Genomic DNA, 27500 nt, shown 5'->3' on the forward strand with positions numbered 1-27500 from the left:
TTGTTGGTTAAGGGCTTGTATTCGGCGCATGTGACTAATAAGATTTGATTTGAAGCTATACGTCCCATGGATCGTGTTATTGAGACGTGTGGAGCTATACGTCCCATGGATCGTGTTATTGAGACGTGTGGAGCTATACATCCCATGGATCGTGTTATTGAGACGTGTGGAGCTATACGTCCCGTGGATCGTGTTATTGAGACGTGTGAAGCTATACGTCCCATGGATCGTGTTATTGAGACGTGTGAAGCTATACGTCCCATGGATCGTGTTATTGAGACGTGTGAAGCTATACGTCCCATGGATCGTGTTATTGAGACTTTATCCCATGGATCGTGTTATTGAGACGTGTGAAGCTATATGTCCCATGGATCGTGTTATTGAGACGTGTGGAGCTATACGTCCCGTGGATCGTGTTATTGAGACTTGTGGAGCTATACGTCCCATGGATCGTGTTATTGAGACGTGTGAAGCTATACGTCCCATGGATCGTGTTATTGAGACGTGTGGAGCTATATGTCCCATGGATCGTGTTATTGAGACGTGTGGAGCTATATGTCCCATGGATCGTGTTATTGAGACGTGTGGAGCTATATGTCCCATGGATCATGTTATTGAGACGTGTGGAGCATTGGAACCAGTGTGTGTGCTCCAGGCTGCTCTCTGTCAAGTGCTGGCACGGTGTGTGTGTGTGCGTGCTTGTGTGTTCCCGTCACTGTGCCACGTGCGTGTGTGCGAGACAGAATCCCAAATTGCTGTGTATAGCCTTTCTTCCTGCCCCTCCTGCTCTCCTGAACAGGTGAAGTGAAGAAGGCAGACCATGGGGTGCGGAGAGAGATAGAAAGATGGAGAGAAGGAGAGAGGGGAGGACAAGAATAGGGTGAGAAATGAAGGGAGGGTAGAGTCAAAGCGGGGCTCAGATGCAAGGGCAGAGCGAGCGGTCAAATGGCACGGTGCATCGCTGTAATCCAGAGAGTTCAGGTGAACCCTCACTGTTGTGTGGAAATGTGTGTGTGTGCACATGCCTGTCTGCTGGCTTTATTAATTCAACAGTTGAAGTTGGTAAGTTTACATACACTTAGGTTGTAAACTCATTTTTCAATCACTCCACAAATTTCTTGTTAACAAACTATAGTTCTGGCAAGTCGGTTAGGACATCTACTTTGTACATGACACCAGTCATTTTTCAAACAATTGTTTACAAACAGATTATTTCACTTATAATTCACTGTATCACAATTCCAGTGGGTCAGAAGTGTACATACACTAAGTTGACTGTGCCTTTAAACAGCTTGGAAAATTCCTGAAAATTATGTCATGGCTTTAGAAGCTTCTGATAGGCATCATTTGAGTCAATCGGAGGTGTACCTGTGGATGTATTTCAAGGCCTACCTTCAATCTCAGTGCCTCTTTGCTTGACATCATAGAAAATCAAAAGAAATCAGCCAGCAGTTTCCAAATGCCTGAGATGAAGTGCAAATCCCAGAACAACAACAAAGGAGCTTGTGGAGATTCTGGAGGAAACAGGTACAAACATATCTATATCCACAGTAAATCAAGTCCTATATCGACATAACCTGAAAGGCCACTCAGCAAGGAAGAAGGCACTGTTCCAAAACTGCCATAAAAAAGCCAGACTCAGGTTTGCAACTGCACATGGGGACAAATATCGTACTTTTTGGAGAAATGTCCTCTGGTCTGATGAAACAAAAATAGAACTGTTTGGCCATAAAGGCCGTCGTCATGTTTCTAGGAAAAAGGGGGAGGCTTGGAAGCCGAAGAACACCATCCCAACCCGTGAAGCACGGGGGTGGCAGCATCATGTTGTGGGGGTGCTTGCTGCAGGTGGGACTGTTGCGCTTCACAAAATAGATGGCATCATGAGGGAGGAAAACAAAGTCAAGGTATTGGAGTGGCCATCATAAAGCCCTGACCTCAAACCTATAGAAAATTTGTGGGCAGAACTGAAAAAGCATGTGTGAGCAAGGAGGCCTACAAATCTGACTCCAGCTCTGTCATTCTTCAAATAAAGTGGTGATCCTAACTGACCTAAAACAGGGAATTTTTACTAGGATTAAATGTCAGGAACTGTGAATAATTGGATTTCAAATGTATTTGCCTAAGGTATATGTAAACTTCTGACTTCAACTGTACATGTACTTGAGTATTACACTGTATAAAAAACATCCACAAATCTAGTTGTTTCAATTCATTATTATTAGGCAGGGGTACAACTTTCACTGGGTTCATGTCGCTCCCACATTCTGAAATTCCATTTTTGTCCCCCCCCCGGTTTTATCATTGGAATGTGATACAAAACGAGGCAACGGCGTGCTTTAGGATCATGCGGTCACCTCCGAGCAGTTGGGTAGGCTGTTTGGAGTGTTTATCCAACCGGATAAAAAAAATATCTATCTATCTATGTCGTCGTCCCCCCACTTCTAAAACCAAAGTTGTGCCCCTGTTATTAAGTATCTGGTTCCACAGCCTTTTTACCTGAACTAAACATTTTTAGTTGGTCCAGTCAACTTAAAAATGTGTTTACTCAACTTGTCTCATATGTTCATTTGAATATAAATTATAATTTGGGCATCTTATTTAAAAATGGGTGTGCGACTGGTTACAAACACAGGGCTTTTAACTTACATATTTGACCCATGTTGACATGCATTCAACATGTCCTCACCTGGGATTTGAATGCACAACCTGTTTTTTCATGGCTATCCCAATCTTCCTGTTACGCAACCATGTCTGTGTCAAAAAGCTGATTCGATTTTCTTATTTAAGCCATTTAGGTTTTTCTGTTTACTGTTGTTGTCTTGATGCTGGTATGGCATATTTTTACAACTTAATCACTATGATAAATCAAATATTTTTTCTTGAGTGTAATTTTAACAGAGCTAAGATTTACTTTGGAGTGCAAAGTGAACCAAGAGTTTGTGAGTTCAAATCCCAGATGAGGACATGTTGATTATTAATTACTGTATAAATGAACATGCACAATGTAATTATGTTTGTAAAATATGTAAGTTGAAAACATTGTCTGTTAAAAGCACTGTGTGTGTAACTAGTTCCACAGCCTTTTTTAGGTAACATGCCCACATTTCTAGTTGAATGAAAATATGAGACAATTTGAGCAAACACATATTTTTAAGTTGACAGAATTATTGTTGGAGCTAAGTTTAGCCCAACTAAAAGTATTAAGTTCATATACCACTTTTACCAAAAAGTTGAGTAAACTAAAAAATAAAAAATAAAATAATACCTAATAATATTTAGCTGAAACAACTCATATGTTTTCGGTGTAAGCAAGCATATACCTTTGTTGCTTTTCCTTTTTCTAAAGGAGTATGTCTACGAACCACCAAGTCATGAGGCGTATTGGTTATTTCAACATGCCAAATAACTCTGTCATCGGGAGCCCCTCCTTTGGAGTCCATCCATCAAGTCCACAGTGGAACCACATCCTGAAGTGGCCTGTTTTTTCATTTCCTAGTTTTTACCTTAATTGTTTTTCATCACATGCTGGCATATTAAATGCCATATCGCTCTCCATCAAATTCTCAAACACGCTTAAAAATCACTGAAGTACTGGCTGTTGCATTCATATGTTTGTGTATGAAGGCAGATGCTCAGTTCATGACATCAAAAGAGCATAATAGTCTGGCTCTAAAGAAAAACCCTAAAACCAAGGAACCTCTCACCCAACCTTTTACCCTTTAAAACTGATTGTCTGTTAATCATCTGTCTAAAAGCAGTTGGAAGCATCTGATCCACTCCAAATAGAGACCAGACCCAGTCTTCATGGGGATCGGACGAACACAGATGCCCTCTGATCTAAAGATTATTACCATCTCTCTCTCCCTCACTCTCCCTCTCTCCCCCATCCCCTGATTTGGTGGTCCCATTCATTTCATTCATTGGCCGTGGCATATTGAGAAGTATGCGTTTAACATTCAAAAGCTTTTGCGATCTTGTTAGTAAAGCGTGAAATAGCTCCCGCCCTCTTTTCCTTCTTTCTTCGGCCCTGGCCCCACTGGCTCAATGAAGGGCCATTCTTCTCCACAAACACAATGGCTTTTCTTCATTAGCACTTCTGCCATGGATCTCAATGGAAGGGTTGAGCATGTCAAGGCAAGGCTAGACCCCAAGACATCTGGTTGCTCTACCAGGGGCAGAAGGAGGGTGGAGGAGGGGGAGGTTCTGCTGTTGTTTTCTTCCATGAAAAAGCTGGGGACATTGATAATATTGAGTCTGGAAATGTTCAGTCACTCATCTTAACACTCACACAGAGTGGACAAAACATTAAGATTACCTTCTCTTTCCATGACACAGACTGACCAGGTGAATCCAGGTGAAAGCTATGATTCCTTGTTGATGTCACCTGTTAAATCCGCTTTAGTCAGCATAGATGAAAGGGAGGAGACAGGTTAAAGAAGGATTTTTAGGCCTTGAGAGTGAGACAGTTGAGACATGGATTGTGTATGTGCCATTCAGAGGGTGGGCCATATATCCCTGTGGAACGCTTTAGATACCTTGTAGATTCCAGGCCCCGACAAACTGAGGCTGTTCTGAGGGCAAACGGGTGTATACCTTTCTAATATTGAGTTGCACCCCACCCTTTCGCCCTCAGAAAAGCCTGAATTTGTCAGGTGTGGACGCAGGGATACTGTGAAAGTGTCCCACAGGGATACCGGTCCATGTTGGATACTGGTCCAACGCTTCCCACAGTTGTGTCAAGTTGGCACACACACACACACACACATTGATGCGGAGGATAGTGTGTGTTTATGTGGGTTTGTCATTTGAGTGGCTGATGATGGAAACCAGACTGCAAACCTACTTCTACACATTAGTGTGTGTGTACATACGTGCAGCTGTTTGAACACCTTGACCACAAAACATCTCTGTCATGCACATATTGACTCTGTCCCTCCTCTCTCTCTCTCTCTCTCTCTCTCTCTCTATCTCTCTCACCCTTCCTCTTCTCTCTCGCTCTCTCTTCCTCCCCTATCTCTCCATCCCTACTCTCTCCCTCCCTTCTTTCTCCCTCCCCTCCCTCCCTCTCTCCCCCTCCTCAGACAGTGGTGAGAAGAAGACCCCTGCCATGCCCGGCTCTCCTGTGGATGTCAAGACTCATTCCAGACCAGTCCCCAGACCAGTCCCCAGACCAGTCCCCGGCAGCAGCAGCGCCACCATGCCGCCCCTGCCCTCCGTGAACCCCAGCGGACCCCGGCCAGCCTCCTTCTCCTCCACCACTCGTGAGTACCACAGATATTAGCACTCTTACCATAGACATAGAATGACTGGAGCAGTCATCCCCATTCAAGTCAATGAGGCCCTGGTGGGTGGACCGGCAACCAGGAAGTACAGCAGGAAATGTACCCATAAACCTGGAAGTAATGAAGAAAGTGCAGGATTCAATTTGTGCTTTATTGACAGTCAATTTAAGGGACGTTAAGACTCTTACCACCACTAGCTCCCCATAGAGGTCTGCAGCCTCGTAATATCCATTATCCATAGATTAATTAGGGCAGTATGGTAAATGATTTTGGAGTATTCTGATATATCTGAAAGGCTTCCTTTTTTGTCTGCTTTACTTTATGGCCATATAATAATAACATGTATTTATAAAGCCCCCTTTGTTGTCACAAAGGCCTGTACTGTAACCCGGCCTAGATCAGATAGGTGTAAATAAGGATTCCATATGAAAGACCTGGTGATTCGATAATGAATGTGATATGTATTGTCCCTCTGTAGCATTTGCATCAGCCCATCCAGTCGATGTACTACCTCCCATGTCGGACCACATTTGATAAACTTTTTTGACCTCCTACGCCGACCTCTCATTTGCTCCTCTCCCTCCCCATCCCGCCTCTTCCCTCACCCAGTGACCAATGGAATCCACCACTCCCCGCCCACCCTAAATGCTGTGCCCTCGCCGCCCCAGCGCTACAGCAATGGGCCTAGCTCCTCATCTTCCTCCTCGCTGGCCAATCAGCAGCTCCCGGCCACATGTGGCGCCCGACAGCTCAGCAAGCTCAAACGCTTCCTGACGACGCTGCAGCAGTTCGGCAACGACATCTCGCCCGAGATCGGAGAGAGTGTCCGCAACCTGGTGCTGGCCCTCGTGGTGAGTGGGTGATAAAACATTTTAGGAATGATGGAGAAATAGATGGATGGAAACTCCCATAAAACATTGTCACTTATTCTGTATTGATATGTCAACATAGTTGCTTTTGATTTGAGATGTGTTTCGATGATTGAAATTAGTTGAACTGAATTGAATGGAGTCAAATGAAATTTAAGTGATATATGTAGAATGAAATATTTGAACATATGAATATGTTACTTTCAATACCAGAACAAATATCTGCCCAAAATAGAAAAGACAGTATGTGTTATTTATGTTGGGCTGGATTTATTTCGTCAGATGTTTTCATTCAATGGAACATGGCCGTATATTCAGTATATGTGGCCCAAATGGACACACTGTATTGGTTTTGACAGGCCCCATCTGCAACATATTGAGTCCTGTGCTGCACATTATACCTACAGTGGGGAGAACAAGTATTTGATACACTGCCGATTTTGCAAGTTTTCCTACTTACAAAGCATGTAGAGGTCTGTAATTTTTATCATAGGTACACTTCAACTGTGAGAGACGGAATCTAAAACAAAAATCCAGAAAATCACATTGTATGATTTTTAAGTAATTAATTTGCATTTTATTGCATGACATAAGGACTTGATACATCAGAAAAGCAGAACTTAATATTTGGTACAGAAACCTTTGTTTGCAATTACAGAGATCATACGTTTCCTGTAGTTCTTGACCAGGTTTGCACACACTGCAGCAGGGATTTTGACCCACTCCTCCATAAAGACCTTCTCCAGATCCTTCAGGTTTCGGAGCTGTCGCTGGGCAATACGGACTTTCAGCTCCCTCCAAAGATTTTCTATTGGGATCAGGTCTAAAGCCTGGCTAGGCCACTCCAGGACCTTGAGATGCTTCTCACGGAGCCACTCCTTAGTTGCCCTGGCTCTGTGTTTCGGGTCGTTGTCATGCTGGAAGACCCAGCCACGAACCATCTTCAATGCACTTACTGAGGGAAGGAGGTTGTTGGCCAAGATCTCGCGATACATGGCCCCATCCATCCTCCCCTCAATACGGTGCAGTCGTCCTGTCCCCTTTGCAGAAAAGCATCCCCAAATAATGATGTTTCCACCTAAATGCTTCACGGTTGGGATGGTGTTCTTGGGGTTGTACTCATCGTTCTTCTTCCTCCAAACACGGCGAGTGGAGTTTAGACCAAAAAGCTCTATTTTTGTCTCATCAGACCACATGACCTTCTCCCATTCCTCCTCTGGATCATCCAGATGGTCATTGGCAAACTTCAGACCGGTCTGGACATGCGCTGAGCAGGGGGACCTTGCGTGCGCTGCAGGATTTTAATCCATGACTGTGGTCCCAGCTCTCTTCAGGTCATTGACCAGGTCCTGCCGTGTAGTTCTGGGCTGATCCCTCACCTTCCTCATGATCATTGATGCCCCACGAGGTGAGATCTTGCATGGAGCCCCAGACCGAGGGTGATTGACCGTCATCTTGAACTTCTTCCATTTTCTAATAATTGCGCCAACAGTTGTTACCTTCTCACCAAGCTGCTTGCCTATTGTCCTGTAGCCCATCCCAGCCTTGTGCAGGTCTACAATTTTATCACTGATGTCCTTACACAGCTCTCTGGTCTTGGTCATTGTGGAGGGGTTGGAGTCTGTTTGATTGAGTGTGTGGACAGGTGTCTTTTATACAGGTAACGAGTTCAAACAGGTGCAGTTAATACAGGTAATAAGTGGAGAACAGGAGGGATTCTTAAAGCAAAACTAACGGGTCTGTGAGAGCCGGAATTCTTACTGGTTGGTAGGTGATCAAATACTTATGTCACGCAATAAAATGCAAATTAATTACTTAAAAATCCTAAAATGGGATTGTATACCTATGAAAAAAATTAGAGACCTTTACATGCTGTGTAAGTAGGAAAACCTGCAAAATCGGCAGTGTATCAAGTACTTGTTCTCCCCACTGTACATATAATCTGTTGCACATCATTCATCCATGAACAAGTTGATCAGCAGTTGAAAGGGAAACTGACTTTTGGTGCCATATAGTTATTTCTCTGGTCACTCAAAGGGATTGAAGTCTATCCTCATGTCGGAGAGAATCTATTTGGACTGATCTACAAATGGACTCAGTGTGGCAGCTGCAATGTAGTTGATCTGGAACACGCACAATGTCAAGCTCAGTGATGGAGACAAATAAACTGAACCTTGAGAGGTGAATTGTGATTGGCTGATCTCTATGTGTCCCAGAATTCAACAGTCACCATCGAGGAGTTCCACTCAAGGCTCCAGGAGGCCACCAACTTTCCCCTGAGGCCCTTCGTCATTCCCTTCCTCAAGGTAACACCTACCTCCTCTCTTTCTCTCTGTTTCCCATCTCTATTTCTCTGTTACTCTCTGTTATTTCCACTCTTTATTTCACATCTCTCTTTTCTCTCCCTCTCTCTTTTTATCCCTCTCTTTCCTTTCCTCTCTCTTTCTCTCTCTCACACTCTTTCTCCCTCGTATATCTCTCTCACTCTCTTTCTCCTCTTTTTCTCTCTCTCTCTTTCTCCCCTCTTCTCTCGCTCTTTCTGTCTCACTCTTTCTGTCTCACTCTCTCTCTCACACACTCTTTCCCACCTCTCTCTCTCTCTCTCTCCCCCCTCTATCTTTCCTTCTCCCTGTGCTGTGAATATTCATAACTGAATCCAGGCCTGTGCTGCTACAGTGTTCCTCTTTGTCCTCCTCACAAGGCCTTTGATGTTTCGGAGGAGGTTTACAATGACTCAAGGACTGCATATAATTAGTCATGAAATCAGGAGTGGGAAAAACCAGATGTTTGTATTGAAGGTAAAAGCTAGAGTTCATCCCAAATGGCACCCTATTCCCTATAGAGTACACTATTTTTGACTGGGCCTCTATGGGAAGAAGTGCACTATATAGAGGATAGGGTGTTATTTGGGACAGATTCTTTTCATGAAGCGTAGAGGAGCTTCTGGCACAGAGGATTATAATTACAATTCTCTCAGAAATCTTTGGACGTCATTGTCTAGTATTTAATAAACCAATAATAACGCAAATATGCAAACAAATCATGAGAAACTGCAAGTAGATGGTAGCATAATTAGAATGGGCAAAAAATATTATAATCGCATTGAATATTTAACAGCCAGACGTTTGTCATACAAAAAGGAAATTGGAATCGGAGATTTAATTTATTGCCTTTCAGTCGTTCCCAATGTAACAATGCAGTTGTATGCGTTGACTTAACGAGCGACAGGGGTTGTTTTATTGGGCTTTTGAGTAACTTTGCAACATGGGGGCCTGAAATAGTAGTATTTTTAAGAGCTACCCTCATGAGACCTGAGCATAAATCTTCCAACCAGTCACATTTCTCGCTGTTATTGCTAGATTTTTCAGCTGGTGAAAATCTGCTCTTTTTCCACGGGTTACCTCATTTTTCCCGAAACCACAACTGTCTGAAAACATATCAGAGATTAATTTTCATAATTTACGATGCCCCTCAACTTCTCCTCCTCTCTCTCTCTCTCCATCCGTAGCACCATTGTGGCAGAGAGAGAGAGAGCTCGGAAGTGTGAAACATGACTATAAACCATTCTCTTCTTTTATGGGGCTCTGTGTCGCATTGAATGAAGGCAGTCATTCAGGTTTGCCCGGCTTCGCCAATCTCACGTCCGTCCAGCAGAAAAAGAGACCGGCGCTTAACTGACAGACAACATATGTGTCGAGAGGCCCTAGGTAGGGGTTGAGAGGCCCTAGGTAGGGGTTGAGAGGCCCTAGGTAGGGGTCGAGAGGCCCTAGGTAGGGGTCGAGACGCCCTAGGTAGGGGTTGAGAAGCGGGTAAGGAAGGGGATAAAGAGAGGGGGCAAGGGTCTTAAGTGGAGAAGGGGGGAATGAGGAAGTGCATGTAATTATAAGCACACTTGGGCCTGTTGTTCATTAAGGATGGAAAGAGAAAGGGAGGGGGATTCCTTTACTTCATTCTGCCTCTGCTCATCACTTTTTCACAATTTCACTTGTCCCTCTCTATCTCCTACCAGGGTGCCAGCATTCTGATAGTGGCATGTGATGCTTGTCTTCCTCCTGTCTCTCTCTCTCTACTACACACAGACACACACAGGTCAATTTGCATAATTTTGTAGAATTCAATTGCTGCGTGTGTACAGTATATTTATGTATCTTATTTATCACACATGGAAAACCTGTCAGACAGCGGAAGAGCTGCTGCGGCAGCATCTTGTGCTGCTTTCAAGACAACTGGGAACACTGAAAAATACAAGGTCAATTCATGACATCAGTAACCTTCAGGTTGGAATGTCGGAGCTCTAGAAAGAGGCCAGAGTTCCTGAGTTGGAATTACGAGTTGGATGACTGTTCAAAACTATTGTTCCCAGTCTGAGTTCGTTTTTATCCCAGTTTCCAGTTGTCTTGAACGCACTAAGGTCGGAGATTTCCAAGTTCCCAGTTGTTTGAACGCGGCATCAAACAGCAACATTTTGATAACATATAATGAATTGTTTGAAACCTGAATGTTTTAATACATATTATGAGGCAGGTCTTACCTTGCTTCAAAGTAGTCTATTAGACTTCCTATCTTGCGACATCTCTAATGGATATTTTCATCTCTGTCACATGAATAAGAATGTGTTCTTAACTGACTTGCCTAGTTAAATAAAGGAAAAAAAATAAAAATATGAAACCGCATGTGCAGTGCCTGTTTGACAATGGTGTTTTCCAACTATTTGCATTATGGAACAAACATTTGTGCGTAGCCTACTGCCTTGTGCACATTGCTGCACTTATAATGTGAAGAAAAAATAGCTGATCAACATTTTAAGCTAAACGTTCTGATCTGTTGCATCAGACTCATTGCTTTTTAACATTTGCTTCATGCAGCCTAGGCCTACTGGTTGTATGAATGTGGGATCTATCGTCCCACAACTGTCCCGGAGTCTGTTTGAAATAGGTTATTTCTTTCTCCACAAGCTGACCAATAGAATAGATAGCCTAAACTTTTCTACTATAGTAGATTGACATAGGCTAGTGATTTTGCTGTTTGTTACTTGTCTTGTTGGATGACGAAAAGTAAATGTGGACAGTCAAAAGTGATGGAGTGATGGACTGTGTGTTTGGGTGTTTCAGTGATTTAGTGAAAGCAACAGAAACAGTCAGGGTGCAGAAACAGTCAGGGGGCTGAAACAGTCAGGGGGCTGAAACAGTCAGGGGGCAGAAACAGTCAGGGGGCAGAAACAGTCAGGGGGCTGAAACAGTCAGGGGCTGAAACAGTCAGGGGCTGAAACAGTCAGGGTGCAGAAACAGTCAGGGTGCTGAAACAGTCAGGGGGCTGAAACAGTCAGGGAGCAGAAACAGTCAGGGTGCAGAAACAGTTAGGGGCCTAACGCTTATCAGGCGAGGGAGAGAGGGTATGTGAGTGTGTGTGCCAGTGTGTGGGCACGTGTTTGTGCATGTGTGAGAGAGAGTGTGTCTGTTCTCCAGGCGTCTCTCTCAAGGAGAGATCTGTTGTATGTCTCCTTCTGGGCTTCCTCAGTGACACATTTCTGTCTAGTGTCTCTGCCATATCGCCATGCCGTTTCCGTGACGTCCTACGATATGTAAATAAGTCGTGGGCGCGTTTCAGGATTTTCACGTGAAAACATCACTTTATGATAATTTTGTGGGCATGTCAGTTGGATTTAATAGGACCTTTACTTTGCATTTGCACAAGATCAGATCAGGGTATTGCATTTTTGTTCCTGTGGTGTGAACTTTTATTTATTTAACCTTTATTTAAGGCAAGTCAGTTAAGAACAAATTCTTATTTACAATGACGGCCTACCAAAAGGCCTCATGCGGGGACGCGGGCTGGGATAAAAAATAAAAATAAATTAAATAAAAATATAGGACAAAACACATCACGACAAGAGAGACAACACTACATAAAGAGAGACCTAAGAAAACAACATTGCATGGTAGCAACACATGACAACACAGCATGGTAGCAGCACAACATGGCAGCAACAAATGACAACACAGCATGGTAGCAACACATGACAACACAGCATGGCAGCAACACATGACAACACAGCATGGCAGCAACACAACATGGCAGCAACACATGATAACACAGCATGGCAGCAACACATGACAACACAGCATGGTAGCAACACATGACAACACAGCATGGTAGCAACACAACATGGCAGCAACACATGACAACACAGCATGGTAGCAACACAACATGGCAGCAACACATGACAACACAGCATGGTAGCAACACAACATGGCAGCAACACATGACAACACAGCATGGCAGCAACACATGACAACACAGCATGGTAGCAACACATGACAACACAGCATGTAGCAACACAACATGGCAGCAACACATGACAACAAGCATGGCAGCAACACATGACAACACAGCATGGTAGCAACACATGACAACACAGCATGGTAGCAACACAACATGGCAGCAACACATGACAACACAGCATGGCAGCAACACATGACAACACAGCATGGTAGCAACACATGACAACACAGCATGGCAGCAACACATGACAACACAGCATGGCAGCAACACATGACAACACAGCATGGTAGTAACACAACATTTCAGCAGCACAAAACACGGTACAAACATTATAGAGACGACAATACATCACGCAAAGCAGCCACAACTGTCAGTAAGAGTGTCCATGATTGAGTCTTTCAATGAAGAGATGGGGATAAAACTGTCCAGTTTGAGTGTTTGTTGCAGCTCGTTCCAATCGCTAGCTGCAGCGAACTGAAAAGATGAGCGACCCAGGGATGTGTGTGCTTTGGAGACCTTTAACAGAATGTGACTCTACGGAACGGATGTGTGAGTGAGGAGGATGAGGACTGCTGTAGATATCTCATATAGGGGGGAGTGAGGCCTAAGAGGGTTTTATAAATAAGCATCAACCAGTGGGTCTTGCGATGGGTATACAGAGATGACCAGTTTACAGAGGAGTATAGAGTGCAGTGATGTGTCCTATAAAGAGCATTGGTGGCAAATCTGATGGCCGAATGGTAAAGAACATCTAGCCGCCCGAGAGCCGATCTATAAATCTGAATCAGGGTTAGTTTGGCAGCTGGGGTGAAAGAGGAGAGATTACGATAGAGGAAACCAAGTATAGATTTAACTTTACCGTCTAGCCATACTCCCAAGTACTTATATGAGGTGACTACCTCAAGCTCTAAACCCTGAGAGGTAGTAATCACACCTGTGGGGAGAGGAGCATTCTTCTTATCAAACCACATGACCCTTGTTTTGGAGTTGTTCAGAACAAGGTTAAGGGCAGAGAAAGTTTGTTGGACACTAAGAAAGCTTTGTTGTAGAGTGTTTAACACAAAATCCGGGGTGGGGCCAGCTGAGTATAAGACTGTATCATCTGCATATAAATGGATGAGAGAGCTTCTTACAGCCTGAGCTATATTGTTGATTTAAATTGAGAAAAGCATTGGGCCGAGTATCAACCCTTGGGGTACTCCCTTGGTGACAGGCAGTGGCTGAGACAGCAGATGTTCTGACATTATACACTGCACTCTTTGAGAGAGGTAGTTAGCAAACCAGGCCAAAGACCCCTCAGAGACACCAATACTTCTTAGCCAGCTCACAAGAATGGAGTGGTCTACTGTATCAAAAGCTTTGGGCAAGTCAATAAAAATAGCAGCAAAACATTGCTTGGAATCAAGGGCAATGGTGGCATCATTGAGGACCTTTAAGGTTGCATTGACACATTCATAACCTGAGCGGAAACCAGATTGCATTCCAGAGAGAATATTATAGACATCAAGAAAGTCAGTCAGGTGATTATTTACAGTACAAGTTTTTCCAACACCTTTGATAAACAGGGCAAGATAGAAATAGGCCTATAACAGTTAGGATCATCTTGATCTCCCCTTTAAATAAAGGACGAATCGTGGCTGCCTTCCAAGCAATGGGAACCTCCCCAGAGAGAAGAGACAGGCTTGGCGATGATGGGGGCAGCAACCTTAAAGAAGAAAGGGTGGCCCAGATGTTTTTTTGGGGACAAGTTTAAGGAGCTCATTTAGCCCCTTTGATTCAGTGACCGCCTGCAGGGAGAAACTTTGTAGTGGGGCAGGGGAAAAAGAGGGAGGAGCATCGGGGCTAGTTGCATTAGAAGGGGTGGGGGATGAGGAAATGTTGGATGGGCAAGGCAGCATGGCTGAGTCAAATAGGAATCCTGACTTAATGAAGTGGTGATTAAAGAGCTCAGCCATGTGCTTCTTGTCAGCAACAACCACATCATCAACTTTAAGGGACATGGGCAGCTGTGAGGAGGAGGGTTTATTCTCCAGGTTTTTAACAGTTTTCCAGAACTTCTTGGGGTTAGACCCACAGAGAGGGAACTGCTCCTTACAGCTGTGATAGCTGTAGTTGGATTGTGGAAGCTCTGATGAAACTGCATATGAAAACAAATGAGGAAAATACTGCTCCTAGCTTCTACCTTCTAGCTTCTCTCTGTTCTTCTTTCTCCTATTCCTCTGTTTCTCTATCTGTCTGTCTGTCTCTCTGTCGGTCTTTCTCTGTCATTTTCCTCTGTTTATCTGTCTGTCTCTCTCTGCCTTTCCCTCTGCCTCTCTCTCTCTCTATCTGTCTGTCTCACTCTCTCTTTTGGCTGTGTGTTAATGCAACACCATGTTTCAAAGTACACTCACCTCCGTCTCTCCTCCCATCTCAATTCAATTTCAATTCAAGGGCTTTATTGGCATGGGAAACATGTGTTAACATTGCCAAAGCAAGTGAGGTAGACAACATACAAAGTGAATATATAAAGTGAAAAACAACAAAAATTAACAGTAAACATTACACATACAGAAGTTTCAAAACAGTAAAGACATTACAAATGTCATATTATATATATATACAGTGTTCTAACAATGTACAAATGGCTAAAGGACACAAGATAAAATAAATAAGCATAAATATGGGTTGTATTTACAATGGTGTTTGTTCTTCACTGGTTGCAGTTTTCTCGTGGCAACAGGTCACAAATCTTGCTGCTGTGATGGCACACTGTGGAATTTCACCCAGTAGATATGGGAGTTTTTCAAAATTGGATTTGTTTTCGAATTCTTTGTGGATCTGTGTAATCTGAGGGAAATATGTCTCTCTAATATGGTCATACATTGGGCAGGAGGTTACAGAGTGCAGCTCAGTTTCCACCTCATTTTGTGGGCAGTGAGCACATAGCCTGTCTTCTCTTGAGAGCCATGTCTGCCTACGGCGGCCTTTTCAATAGCAAGGCTATGCTCACTGAGTCTGTACATAGTCAAGGCTTTCCTTAATTTTGGGTCAGTCACAGTGGTCAGGTATTCTGCCGCTGTGTACTCTCTGTGTAGGGCCAAATAGCATTCTAGTTTGCTCTGTTTTTTTGTTAATTCTTTCCAATGTGTTAAGTAGTTATCTTTTTGTTTTCTCATGATTTGTTGGGTCTAATTGTGCTGCTGTCCTGGGGCTCTGTAGTGTGTGTTTGTGTTTGTGAACAGAGCCCCAGGACCAGCTTGCTTAGGGACTCTTCTCCAGGTTCATCTCTCTGTAGGTGATGGCTTTGTTATGGAAGGTTTGTGAAGCTTCCTTTTAGGTGGTTGTAGAATTTAACAGCTCTTTTCTGAGATTTTGATAATTAGTGGGTATCGGCCTAATTCTGCTCTGCATGCATTATTTGGTGTTCTACGTTGTACACGGAGGATATTTTTGCAGAATTCTGCGTGCAGAGTCTCAATTTGGTGTTTGTCCCATTTTGTGAAGTCTTGGTTGGTGAGCGGACCCCAGACCTCACAACCATAAAGGGCAATGGGCTCTATGACTGATTCAAGTATTTTTAGCCAAATCCTAATTGGTATGTTGAAATTTATGTTTCTTTTGATGGCATAGAATGCCCTTCTTGCCTTGTCTCTCAGATCGTTCACAGCTTTGTGGAAGTTACCATCTCTCCACCGCCTCTCTTCCCCTCTCCTCCCATCTCTCCTCCCATCTCTCCTCCCCCTCTCCTCCCATCTCTCCTCCCCCTCTCTTCCCCTCTCCAGGCCAACCTGCCCCTGCTGCAGAGGGAGTTGCTCCACTGTGCGCGTGCGGCCAAGCAGACCCCAGCCCAGTACCTATCCCAACACGAGCACCTCCTACTCAGCACTACTCTGGCCTCGCCCCCCGACTCCTCGGAACTGCTACTGGAGCCCAGCGAGAGAGAGAGAAACCCGACAGTTAAGAGACACAGTCCTAACAGGTAGCTATGTTCAGTAGAGATACAGACAGTTAAGAGACAGTCCTAACCGGTAGCTATGTTCAGTAGAGATACAGACAGTTAAGAGACAGTCCTAACCGGTAGCTATGTTCAGTAGAGATACAGACAGTTAAGAGACAGTCCTAACCGGTAGCTATGTTCAGTAGAGATACAGACAGTTAAGAGACAGTCCTAACAGGTAGCTATGTTCAGTAGAGATACAGACAGTTAAGAGACAGTCCTTACAGGTAGCTATGTTCAGGAGAGATACAGACAGTTAAGAGACAGTCCTAACAGGTAGCTATGTTCAGTAGAGATACAGACAGTTAAGAGACAGTCCTTACAGGTAGCTATGTTCAGGAGAGATACAGACAGTTAAGAGACACCGTCTCTTGGCGGCAGTCACCTAGACCGGTGGTTTATGAACCTCTCCTCGGGACCCCCAGACATTTCGCAACTGACATGTACACATACACAACTGCCAAAATACGTCAATGCCCTCATCTACTCACCCCACTCTCACACCATCCCTCACGCTTTCCTCTCCTCTCTCATCCCCCACCCTATCCTCTCCTCTCTCATCCTTCACCCTGTCCTCTCCTCTCTCATCCCTCACCCTGTCCTCTCCTCTCTCATCCTCCACCCTGTCCTCTCCTCTCTCATCCCTCACCCTGTCCTCTCCTCTCTCATCCCTCACCCTGTCCTCTCCTCTCTCATCCCCCACCCTGTCCTCTCCTCTCTCATCCCTCACCCTGTCCTCTCCTCTCTCATCCTCCACCCTATCCTCTCCTCTCTCATCCCTCACCCTGTCCTCTCCTCTCTCATCCCTCACCCTGTCCTCTCCTCTCTCATCCCCCACCCTGTCCTCTCCTCTCTCATCCTTCACCCTGTCCTCTCCTCTCTCATCCTCCACCCTGTCCTCTCCTCTCTCATCCTCCACCCTGTCCTCTCCTCTCTCATCCTCCACCCTGTCCTCTCCTCTCTCATCCTCCACCCTGTCCTCTCCTCTCTCATCCTCCACCCTGTCCTCTCCTCTCTCATCCCTCACCCTGTCCTCTCCTCTCTCATCCCCCACCCTGTCCTCTCCTCTCTCATCCCTCACCCTGTCCTCTCCTCTCTCATCCTCCACCCTGTCCTCTCCTCTCTCATCCTCCACCCTGTCCTCTCCTCTCTCATCCTCCACCCTGTCCTCTCCTCTCTCATCCCTCACCCTGTCCTCTCCTCTCTCATCTCTCACCCTGTCCTCTCTCTCATCCCTCACCCTGTCCTCTCCTCTCTCATCCTCCACCCTGCCCTCTCCTCTCTCATCCCCCACCCTGTCCTCTCCTCTCTCATCCCTCACCCTGTCCTCTCCTCTCTCATCCCCCACCCTGTCCTCTCCTCTCTCATCCCCCACCCTGTCCTCTCCTTTCTCATCCCTCACCCTGTCCTCTCCTTTGTCATCCCTCACCCTGTCCTGTCCTCTCTCATCCCTCACCCTGTCCTCTCCTCTCTCATCCCTCACCCTGTCTTCTCCTCTCTCATCCCTCTCTCTTGCAGGGGAAAAGAGAACGGCTTCCACGAGCGCCCCCCGCCCCCTGGAGCCCCCAGCTAAGCGCATCTGCACCATCAGCCCGGCGCCCCGCCATAGCCCGGCCAACCCCCTGCCCCTCAGCGCTCAGCTGCACCCCACGCCGCCCCCTCTGCAGCACTACGCCCTTGAGGACATCAGCGCCCCCCATCTGCTGCACCGGGAGAGCAGCCACCGGATACTGGAGCTCCGCGAGCTCAAGGACAGGCCTAGACTACCTGGTAAATAGTTCATACAGACACAAATACATATGGTACATCGTTTTATATTACATTTTGTTACTTACATTTTATTGTAACAGGGAAATCATATTGAGACCAAGGCCTCTTTTACAAGTGAGCCCTGCACACAATCATACAAATTCACAACATTTACAATTTCAACGCAATAAAAACATACAATATTAACAAGCAGTTAAAGTTACAGGATACTGGAGCTATGGGAGCTAGCTACCTAGTGGTATACAGGAACACATTCACACACACACACACACACACACACACACACACACACACACACACACACACACACACACACACACACACACACACACACACACACACACACACACACACACACACACACACACTAAATAAATACAACCCAGGTGCTTATTCAAACTCACAAGGGTTTAGCCCTACATGAACAGATATAGCTGGGCTCCTTCATTCTCTGACATTCAACCCTCTGATGTTTTCCATAACAAATCGAATCAAATCAAATTGTATTTGTCACATACACATGGTTAGCAGATGTTAGTGCGAGTGTAGCGAAATGCTTGTGCTTCTAGTTCCGACAATGCAGTAATAACCAACAAGTAATCTAGCTAACAATTCCAAAACTACTACCTTATAGACACAAGTGTAAGGGGATAAAGAATATGTACATAAAGATATATGAATGAGTGATGGTACAGAGCGGCATAGGCAAGATACAGTAGCTGATATCGAGTACAGTATATACATATGAGATGAGTATGTAAACAAAGTGGCATAGTTAAAGTGGCTAGTGATACATGTATTACATAAGGATGCAGTAGATGATATAGAGTACAGTATATACATATACATATGAGATGAATAATGTAGGGTATGTAAACATTATATTAGGTAGCATTGTTTAAAGTGGCTAGTGATATATTTTACATAATTTCCCATCAATTCCCATTATTAAAGGGGCTGGAGTTGAGTCAGTGTGTTGGCAGCAGCCACTCAATGTTAGTGGTGGCTGTTTAACAGTCTGATGGCCTTGAGATAGAAGCTGTTTTTCAGTCTCTCGGTCCCAGCTTTGATGCACCTGTACTGACCTCGCCTTCTGGATGATAGCGGGGTGAACAGGCAGTGGCTCGGGTAGTTGTTGTCCTTGATGATCTTTATGGCCTTCCTGTGACATCGGGTGGTGTAGGTGTCCTGGAAGGCAGGTAGTTTGCCCCCGGTGATGCGTTGTGCAGACCTCACTACCCTCTGGAGAGCCTTACGGTTGTGGGCGGAGCAGTTGCCGTACCAGGCGGTGATACAGCCCGACAGGATGCTCTCGATTGTGCATCTGTAGAAGTTTGTGAGTGCTTTTGGTGACAAGCCGAATTTCTTCAGCCTCCTGAGGTTGAAGAGGCGCTGCTGCGCCTTCTTCACGATGCTGTCTGTGTGAGTGGGCCAATTCAGTTTGTCTGTGATGTGTACGCCGAGGAACTTACTACCCTCTCCACTACTGTTCCATCGATGTGGATAGGGGATGTTCCCTCTGCTGTTTCCTGAAGTCCACTTAACCAACCAACACTGAGGTTCCCTCATAAAACAGAACTCACTCACCAACCAACACTGAGGTTCCCTCATAAAACAGAACTCACTCACCAACCAACACTGAGGTTCCCTCATAAAACAGAACTCACTCACCACCAACACTGAGGTTCCCTCATAAAACAGAACTCACTCACCAACCAACACTGAGGTTCCCTCATAAAACAGAACTCACTCACCACCAACACTGAGGTTCCCTCATAAAACAGAACTCTCTCACCAACCAACACTGAGGTTCCCTCATAAAACAGAACTCTCTCACTCACACACAAACAGCCTATAGTACGGTCAATATGAATGCTGCTAATGGGTGGTCTCTGTGTGTGTGCGCGTGTGTGTGTGTGTGTGTGTGTGTGTGTGTGGACATGCACAGCTAAGTGCATAGAAGCTCTCAGAAGATCATAAATCTATGGGCCCACATGTGTTTAGACAGTGTGCCCAACTACCCAGGAAGTAGAGTACCTTTGAGTCTCTATGGAGAGAGAGAGAGGATTGTATCTAGTTCATTGTAGATCTGCGTGCCATCTGGTCCTTGTCAATGGCCAGATGGGATATAGATATACAAAACACAAGGTCCATTTGTTTGAAGGTTACCTTCACACATGCACGCACATGCACACACACATAAACACAGAAGGCAAACATGCATGCTACAAAACTACGTCCACACACACACACACCACACACACATATCACACACACACACACACACACACACACTATATCGATATATAAGAAAGCTCAGGAAATGTTTTACAAAACTACGTCCATACTCCATTTTTTTGGAGGTTTAATACAAAACTACCTCCATACTCCATTTGTTTGAATGGGTTACCTTCAGATGAAGGTTTAATATCTATGTTTGAATAGGTTACCTTCAGATGAAGGTTTAATATATATATATATACAAAATATATATATTTATATATGAAGGTTTAATATATATACCTTCAGATATATATATATTATATATATATATATATATATATATATCTCCATACTTCCATTTTGTTTGTTGGGGTTACCTTCAGATTAAATAAACTGGAACACCATCGTGTTCACGAGAGTCTCCCCTTTCCATAGAATGGTCATTTTTAGACCAAACCATTCGGACGCTACTAACGCTTTTGTTAAAATACCAATTTTCAGGATGTCTCATGGTCTGACATGTTCCGATGCAGAAGGGCAACAGGATGTGGTGGAGGATGTGGCGGATTGAGACGCAGCCCATGCAATATCTCTATCTTAAATTGACAGATTTTGATGGGGATTTTTTTGTTATGTTACTTAGACTGACGCACATGTGACTCAATAGACTCTTAAGGATTAAAGCAGAGAAGGGGTGTTGTTTAAAGCAGAGAAGAGGTGTTGTTTAAAGCAGAGAAGGGGTGTTGTTTAAAGCAGAGAAGGGGTATTATTTAAAGCAGAGAAGGGGTATTGTTTAAAGCAGAGAAGGGGTGTTGTTTAAAGCAGAGCCTGACTGATATGGGATTTTTGGATCCGATACGATTCCAATTGTAGAGTAGAAATATTAACAGATAACTGATATATCTGGCAATATTTTTATTATAGCTGGAATGAAATCCATTTTCCTGTATGGACTGGGCTTAAAACAGCCCTGCTAAAATACTCAGAAAGATGATTTCTTAAATTTGAGGAAATAACATTTTAGGAGCACCAGAAAGACAATCTGTCTTACTCTAGTGAAAGGAGGATAAACTGCTCTGATTCTAGCAAAACAATTGCCTAGGCTCTGAAGACTGAGCAACTCATGCTAGCCAGCTGGAAAACAACAATATAAGACACATTTTCAATGTATTCGTATTTAGCTATCGTTTCCTCAATTATAGGGCTGTAGCCACAGAATTCTGGTAACTGTTAGTTGTCACTTGAAAGGAAAAATATCAATAAAAAATTCACTGTTGGCACAGCGCTACCTCTCGCCCCAAACGTTGCCTCAGTGAGTGGTCCTTACTATCTGTGATCCTTGGGACGTCCATACCACTTTGAAGTTGACATTTAACATAGTTACGATAAGGGTTACGGTTTGGGTTAGCATATGGACGCCCCAAGGATCCCACTAACCTTCGATGAACTGTATTCACATACAGTTATTTATTTATTTATTTTACCTTTTTTTAACTTGGCAAGTCAGTTAAGAACAAATTCTTATTTTCAATGACAGCCTAGGAACAGTGACAGAACAGTGACAAAACGACAGATTTGTACCTTGTCAGCTCGGGGGTTTGAACTTGCAACCTTCCGGTTACTAGTGCAACGCTCTAACCACTAGGCTACCCTGCCGCCCCAATTCTAGTTAACTAGAACTCACCATGGAAATGGGGGTGGCGAAACATGAATTTGGACCCTGACAAGTGACAACCCATACATCAAAACGTATCTATGAAGCGCTACTTTGTAACCTGCTATGTTTTATGTGTGTGTGTGTGTCTGAAAACATTTGAATTACAGAGTTTGAGGGAAAAAACCCTTCGCAAAGAGCAAATATAACACACCAGATTTCGCGGGCTTCACTAAAGCCAAAGGACTGTAACATTACCGTTACCGCAGAGTTGGACGTTCGTAGCACGTCACATACTTTACATTTGAGCGTAGCATCCATTATTTGTCACGACACCCAACACCCTACCATGACACTTTACCTAACAGTATATAGCCAGCATGGGCGCAATTTAGGTTTTTGCAGATTATGAGTCAACCCACACATCACTACTGCACCAAACATCTTAGTTAGATGTCAAATTGCGCGACTAAGATCTCCTCAACAAAATACTTCAAAATTAACGACAGATTTATTGAGTTCCATTAGAATCATTGGGACTATTTTGAGGAACTGTATACTGCTACGGTGTCTCAAGATGGACAACTTGCCGCTGTTTTCTTGTTTTTCCAAGCAAAGGTCTTTTATGGGCGTATGCGAGCACACTGGTTCCGTTAGCCAAACTCGGCTAGGCCGCAGCCGAACCGAAGCATGTGGAAGGCTTGAGTGTGTGTGTGTGTGTGTGTGTGTCGCTGTCTTTTTAGGTTGTCTAATGTGTGTTTTTGTCTCTGAGTGTTTGCGTGTGTGCCCCCACCCCCAGCTCCTCCTAACCAGAGCGGGTGTCAGCTCCACTTAGCCAGGGGGAATCTGTGTGAAGAAGTGGGCCTGCTCCACTCAGCCTGAGCGGCTCCCCGCTGGAATGCTGCTAGTTCCAGACCAGGGGGAGGGAAGGCCCACTCCTCCCCGACAGTTACCCAGTCAGGGGAGCCCAATGGGGGGCATGGATGAGGAGGAGAGGGGGGTGGTGGTGGTTTTACACTGACAGCTGATCTCCAGATGCGGGGCCGTCTGCTGTGGCTGGGCCGGAGTCTGGTTCTCATCAAAAGGCCTTTCTCTTTCTGTCTTTTAATATCTCTTTTTGTCTTTTAATCTCTCTTTCTCTAACTTTCATCCCCCCTCTCTCTCTTTCCTGTGTAAAACCTAAACGTTCCACCCCTCTCTCTCTTTCTCTCTGTTTTTTTACCTCCTTTTACTCTTTCCTTGTTTTTACGACCCCCCCACTTGTCTTCAGTAGGATACATCTATTTTTCTCTCTATCGCTTTGTCTTTTCTAGCTGTCTTCATTTTCTCCCTTCTCTCCTTTGAGTCGGCTACTCTTTTTCTTTCTCTTGTGTTTAAGGGAGCGAGATGGTGAAGCCCATCTTGTCACTAAGCTATGATCATGACATAGAATACCGCTGTGAAATCTGACCATCCACTGCATCCACTGCTTCATTGTGGCATAACTATTACGATTATGGTTCATGTTAATAGACTTTCAAATCCAATTGTATGGGTCACAATACACATATTTAGCAGATGTTATTGTGGGTGTAGCGAAATGCTTGTGTTCCTAGCTCCAACAGTACAGTAATATCTAACAATTCACAACAATGCACACAAATAAAAGGTAATAAGATGGTATTAAGAAATATTGAAATATTAGAACGAGCAATGTCAGAGTCCGGAGTATGAATATAAACAGTGCCTTCGGAAAGTATTCAGGCCCCTTGACTTTTTCCACATTTTGTTAAGTTACAGCCTTAATCTAAAATGGATAAAATAAAATACTCACCAATCTACACACAATACCCCGTAATGACAAAGCAACATTTTTGCAAATGTATAAAAAATAAAAACAGAAATACCTTATTTACATAAGTATTCAGACCCTTTGCTATGAGACTTGAAATTGAGCTCATGTGCATCCTACTTCCATTGATCATCCTTGATGCTTCCACAACTTGATTGGAGTCCAACTGTAGTCAATGTATTGGGTGATCAATGATTGGACATGATTTGGAAAGGCACACACCTGTTTAAAAAAGGTCCCACAGTTGACAGCGCATGTCAGAGCAAAAAACAAGACATGAGGTCAAAGGAATTGTCCGTAGAGCTCAGAGACAGGATTGTGTCGAGGCACAGGTCTGGGGAAGGGTAACAAAATATTTCTGCAGCATTGAAGGTCCCCAAGAACACAGTGGAATCCATCATTCTTAAATGGAAGAAGTTTGGAACCACCAAGACTCTTCCTAAAGCTAGTCTCCCGGTCAAACTGAGCAATCGTGGAAGAAGGGCCTTGATCAGGGAGATGACCGGGTACCCGATGGTCACTCTGACAGAGCTCTAGAGTTCCTCTGTGGAGATGGGAGAACCTTCCAGAAGGACAACCATCTCTGCAGCACTCCACCAATCAGGCCTTTATGGTAGAGTGGCCAGACAGACGCCACTCATCAGTAAAAGGAACATGACAGCCTGCTTGGAGTTTGCCAAAAGGCAAGACTCTCAGACCATGAGAAACAAGATTCTCTGGTCTGATGAAACCAACATTGAACTTTTTGGCCTGAATGCCAAGCGTCACGTCTGGAGGAAACCCGGTACCATCCCTACGGTGAAGCATGGTGGTGGCAGCATCATGCTGTGGGGATGTTTTTCAGTGGCAGGGACTGGGAGACTAGTCAGGGTCGAGGCAAAGATGAACGGAGCCTTCCAACAGGACAACGACATTAAGCACACCGCAAAGACAATGCTGGAGTGGCTTCGGGACAAGTCTCTGAATATCCTTGAGTGGCCCAGCCAGAGTCCAGACTTGAACCCGATCAAACATCTCTGGAGAGACCTAAAAATAGCAGTGCAGCAACGTTCTCCATCCAGTGCAGCAACGTTCCCCATGTTCCCCACCCTGACAGAGCTTGAGAAGATCTGCAGAGAAGAATGGGAGAAACTCCCCAAATACAGGTGTGCCAAGCTTATAGCGTCATGTCCAAGAAGACTCGAGGCTGTAATCGCTGCAAAAGGTGCTTCAACTAAGTACGGAGTAAAGGGTCTGAATACTTATGTAAATGTTATATTTCAGTTTATTTTATGTGATAAATTAGCAAAAAATCTAAATTGCTTTGTCATTATGGGGTATTGTGTGTAGATTGATGAAGGGGGAAAAACTATTTAATACACTATAGAATAAGGCTTTAACCTAACAAAATGGAAAAAGTCAAGGGGGTCTGAATACTTTCCAAAGGCACTATATATAGAGTGAGTGTGTGTGTGTGTGTGTGTGTGAATGGGATCTATAGACCCCCCTCTTCTCTCTGCCTCACTTCCCGTGATAGTAATTTGTTATGATGGATTCTGTAACATTACGTTCCTCTTTAATTTGTCTCGTCTTTCTAATCAGGCACTAACGGGGGCTACCGCGAGGAGCCCGTGGACCACAGGCTGACAGACAGAGAGTGGGCCGATGAGTGGAGGCATCTGGATCATGTAAGTACTGCTGCTGACAGCAGCCGTCGCTGCCGACCACTGGCACTAACAGTGCTGTAGTAACTCTTACTGTCTGGCGGAGCCATCGAAGCTTTGTCACACTTGGTGTCCCGTTCACAGTGGCAGACTTTTGTTTAAGGCCATTTTCTGTCAACATCAGAGAGCCATGCATTGAATTGTGTGGCCCAAAGTAGGAGTCCTACCCAATGAAATAAAGCCATGATATCCACTGAGTGTACAAAACATTATGAAAACCTGCTCTTTCTATGACATAGACTGACCATGTGAATCCAGGTGAAACTATGATCCCTTATTGATGTCACTGGTTAAAATCTACTTTAATCAGTGTAGATGAAGGGGAGGATACAGGTTGAAGACACGTTTTTTAACCTTGAGACAATTGAGACATGGATGTGCCATTCAGAGGGTGAATGGGTAAGACAAAAGATTGAACTGAACGGGTTATGGTAGTAGGCGCCAGGTACACCGGTTTTTTATTTTTTTATTTATTTTTATTTCACCTTTATTTAACCAGGTAGGCTAGTTGAGAACAAGTTCTCATTTACAACTGCGACCTGGCCAAGATAAAGCATAGCAGTGTGAGCAGACAACACAGAGTTACACATGGAATAAACAATTAACAAGTCAATAACACAGTAGAAAACAAAGGGGGAGTCTATATACAATGTGTGCAAAAGGCATGAGGAGGTAGACGAATAGTTACAATTTTGCAGATTAACACTGGAGTGATAAATGATCAGATGGTCATGTACAGGTAGAGATATTGGTGTGCAAAAGAGCAGAAAAGTAAATAAATAAAAACAGTATGGGGATGAGGTAGGTGAAAATGGGTGGGCTATTTACCGATAGACTATGTACAGCTGCAGCGATCGGTTAGCTGCTCAGATAGCTGATGTTTGAAGTTGGTGAGGGAGATAAAAGTCTCTAAAAGTAAAGAACTGCAATGCCGCTCAACAGGTCAAATCAAAATGTATTGGTCACATACACATGTTTAGCAGATGTTATTGGTCACATACACATGTTTAGCAGATGTTATTGGTCACATACACATGTTTAGCAGATGTTATTGGTCACATACACATGTTTAGCATTGGATGTTTATTGGTCACATACACATGTTTAGCAGATGTTATTGGTCACATACACATGTTTAGCACATGTTTAGCAGATGTTATTGGTCACATACACATTGGTCACATACACATGTTTAGCAGATGTTATTGGTCACATACACATGTTTAGCAGATGTTATTGGTCACATACACATGTTTAGCAGATGTTATTGGTCACATACACATGTTTAGCAGATGTTATTGGTCACATACACATGTTTAGCAGATGTTATTGGTCACATACACATGTTTAGCAGATGTTATTGCGGGTGCAGCGAAATGCTTCTAAACATTTTCTGGGCGAATAGTGTAAGAAATAATACATTTTTAAAAATACTGCAACGTTTCCTAAGAGCTAGAAGCACGGCAGCGCTCTCTGTCAGCACCAAGAATGGTCCACCACCCAAAGGACATCCAGCCAACATCCAGCCACAACTGTGAGAGGCATTGGAGTCAACATGGGCCAGTATCCCTGTGGAACACTTTCGACACTTTGTAGTGTTCATGCCCCGACGAATTGAGTCTGTTCTGAGGGCAAAAGTGGGGTGCAACTCAATATCAGGAAGGTGTTTTTAATGTTTTGTTTTGTATAAAGCAAATGTTTATATATATATATGTATCATTCTCATTCTCGGCAATATGTGTTGAGACTCATCATGTACTCTCCCTCTCATCTCTCTCCCTCTCGTCTCTCTCTCCCTCTCATCTCTCTCCCTCTCGTCTCTCCCTCTCGTCTCTCCCTCTCGTCTCTCCCTCTCCTCTCTCTCCCTCTCCTGTCTCTCCCTCTCGTCTCTCCCTCTCGTCTCTCTC

General features: G+C 44.3%; 1 protein-coding gene across 1 annotated transcript in view; it reads left to right on the forward strand.

Moving 5' to 3' along the window:
* The window catches only part of LOC112255351 (protein CBFA2T2), a 68655-nt gene that overhangs the window by 36468 nt on the left and 4687 nt on the right, over positions 1-27500 (forward strand). Inside the window, 7 exon segments of the mRNA XM_042324814.1 lie at positions 5082-5261; positions 5892-6133; positions 8368-8457; positions 16198-16394; positions 17931-17963; positions 17965-18182; positions 25472-25557. Coding sequence (XP_042180748.1) covers positions 5082-5261; positions 5892-6133; positions 8368-8457; positions 16198-16394; positions 17931-17963; positions 17965-18182; positions 25472-25557 — 1046 coding nt within the window.

Source organism: Oncorhynchus tshawytscha, linkage group LG07 (genome assembly GCF_018296145.1).
Source record: "Oncorhynchus tshawytscha isolate Ot180627B linkage group LG07, Otsh_v2.0, whole genome shotgun sequence".
Lineage (NCBI taxonomy): Eukaryota > Metazoa > Chordata > Actinopteri > Salmoniformes > Salmonidae > Oncorhynchus > Oncorhynchus tshawytscha.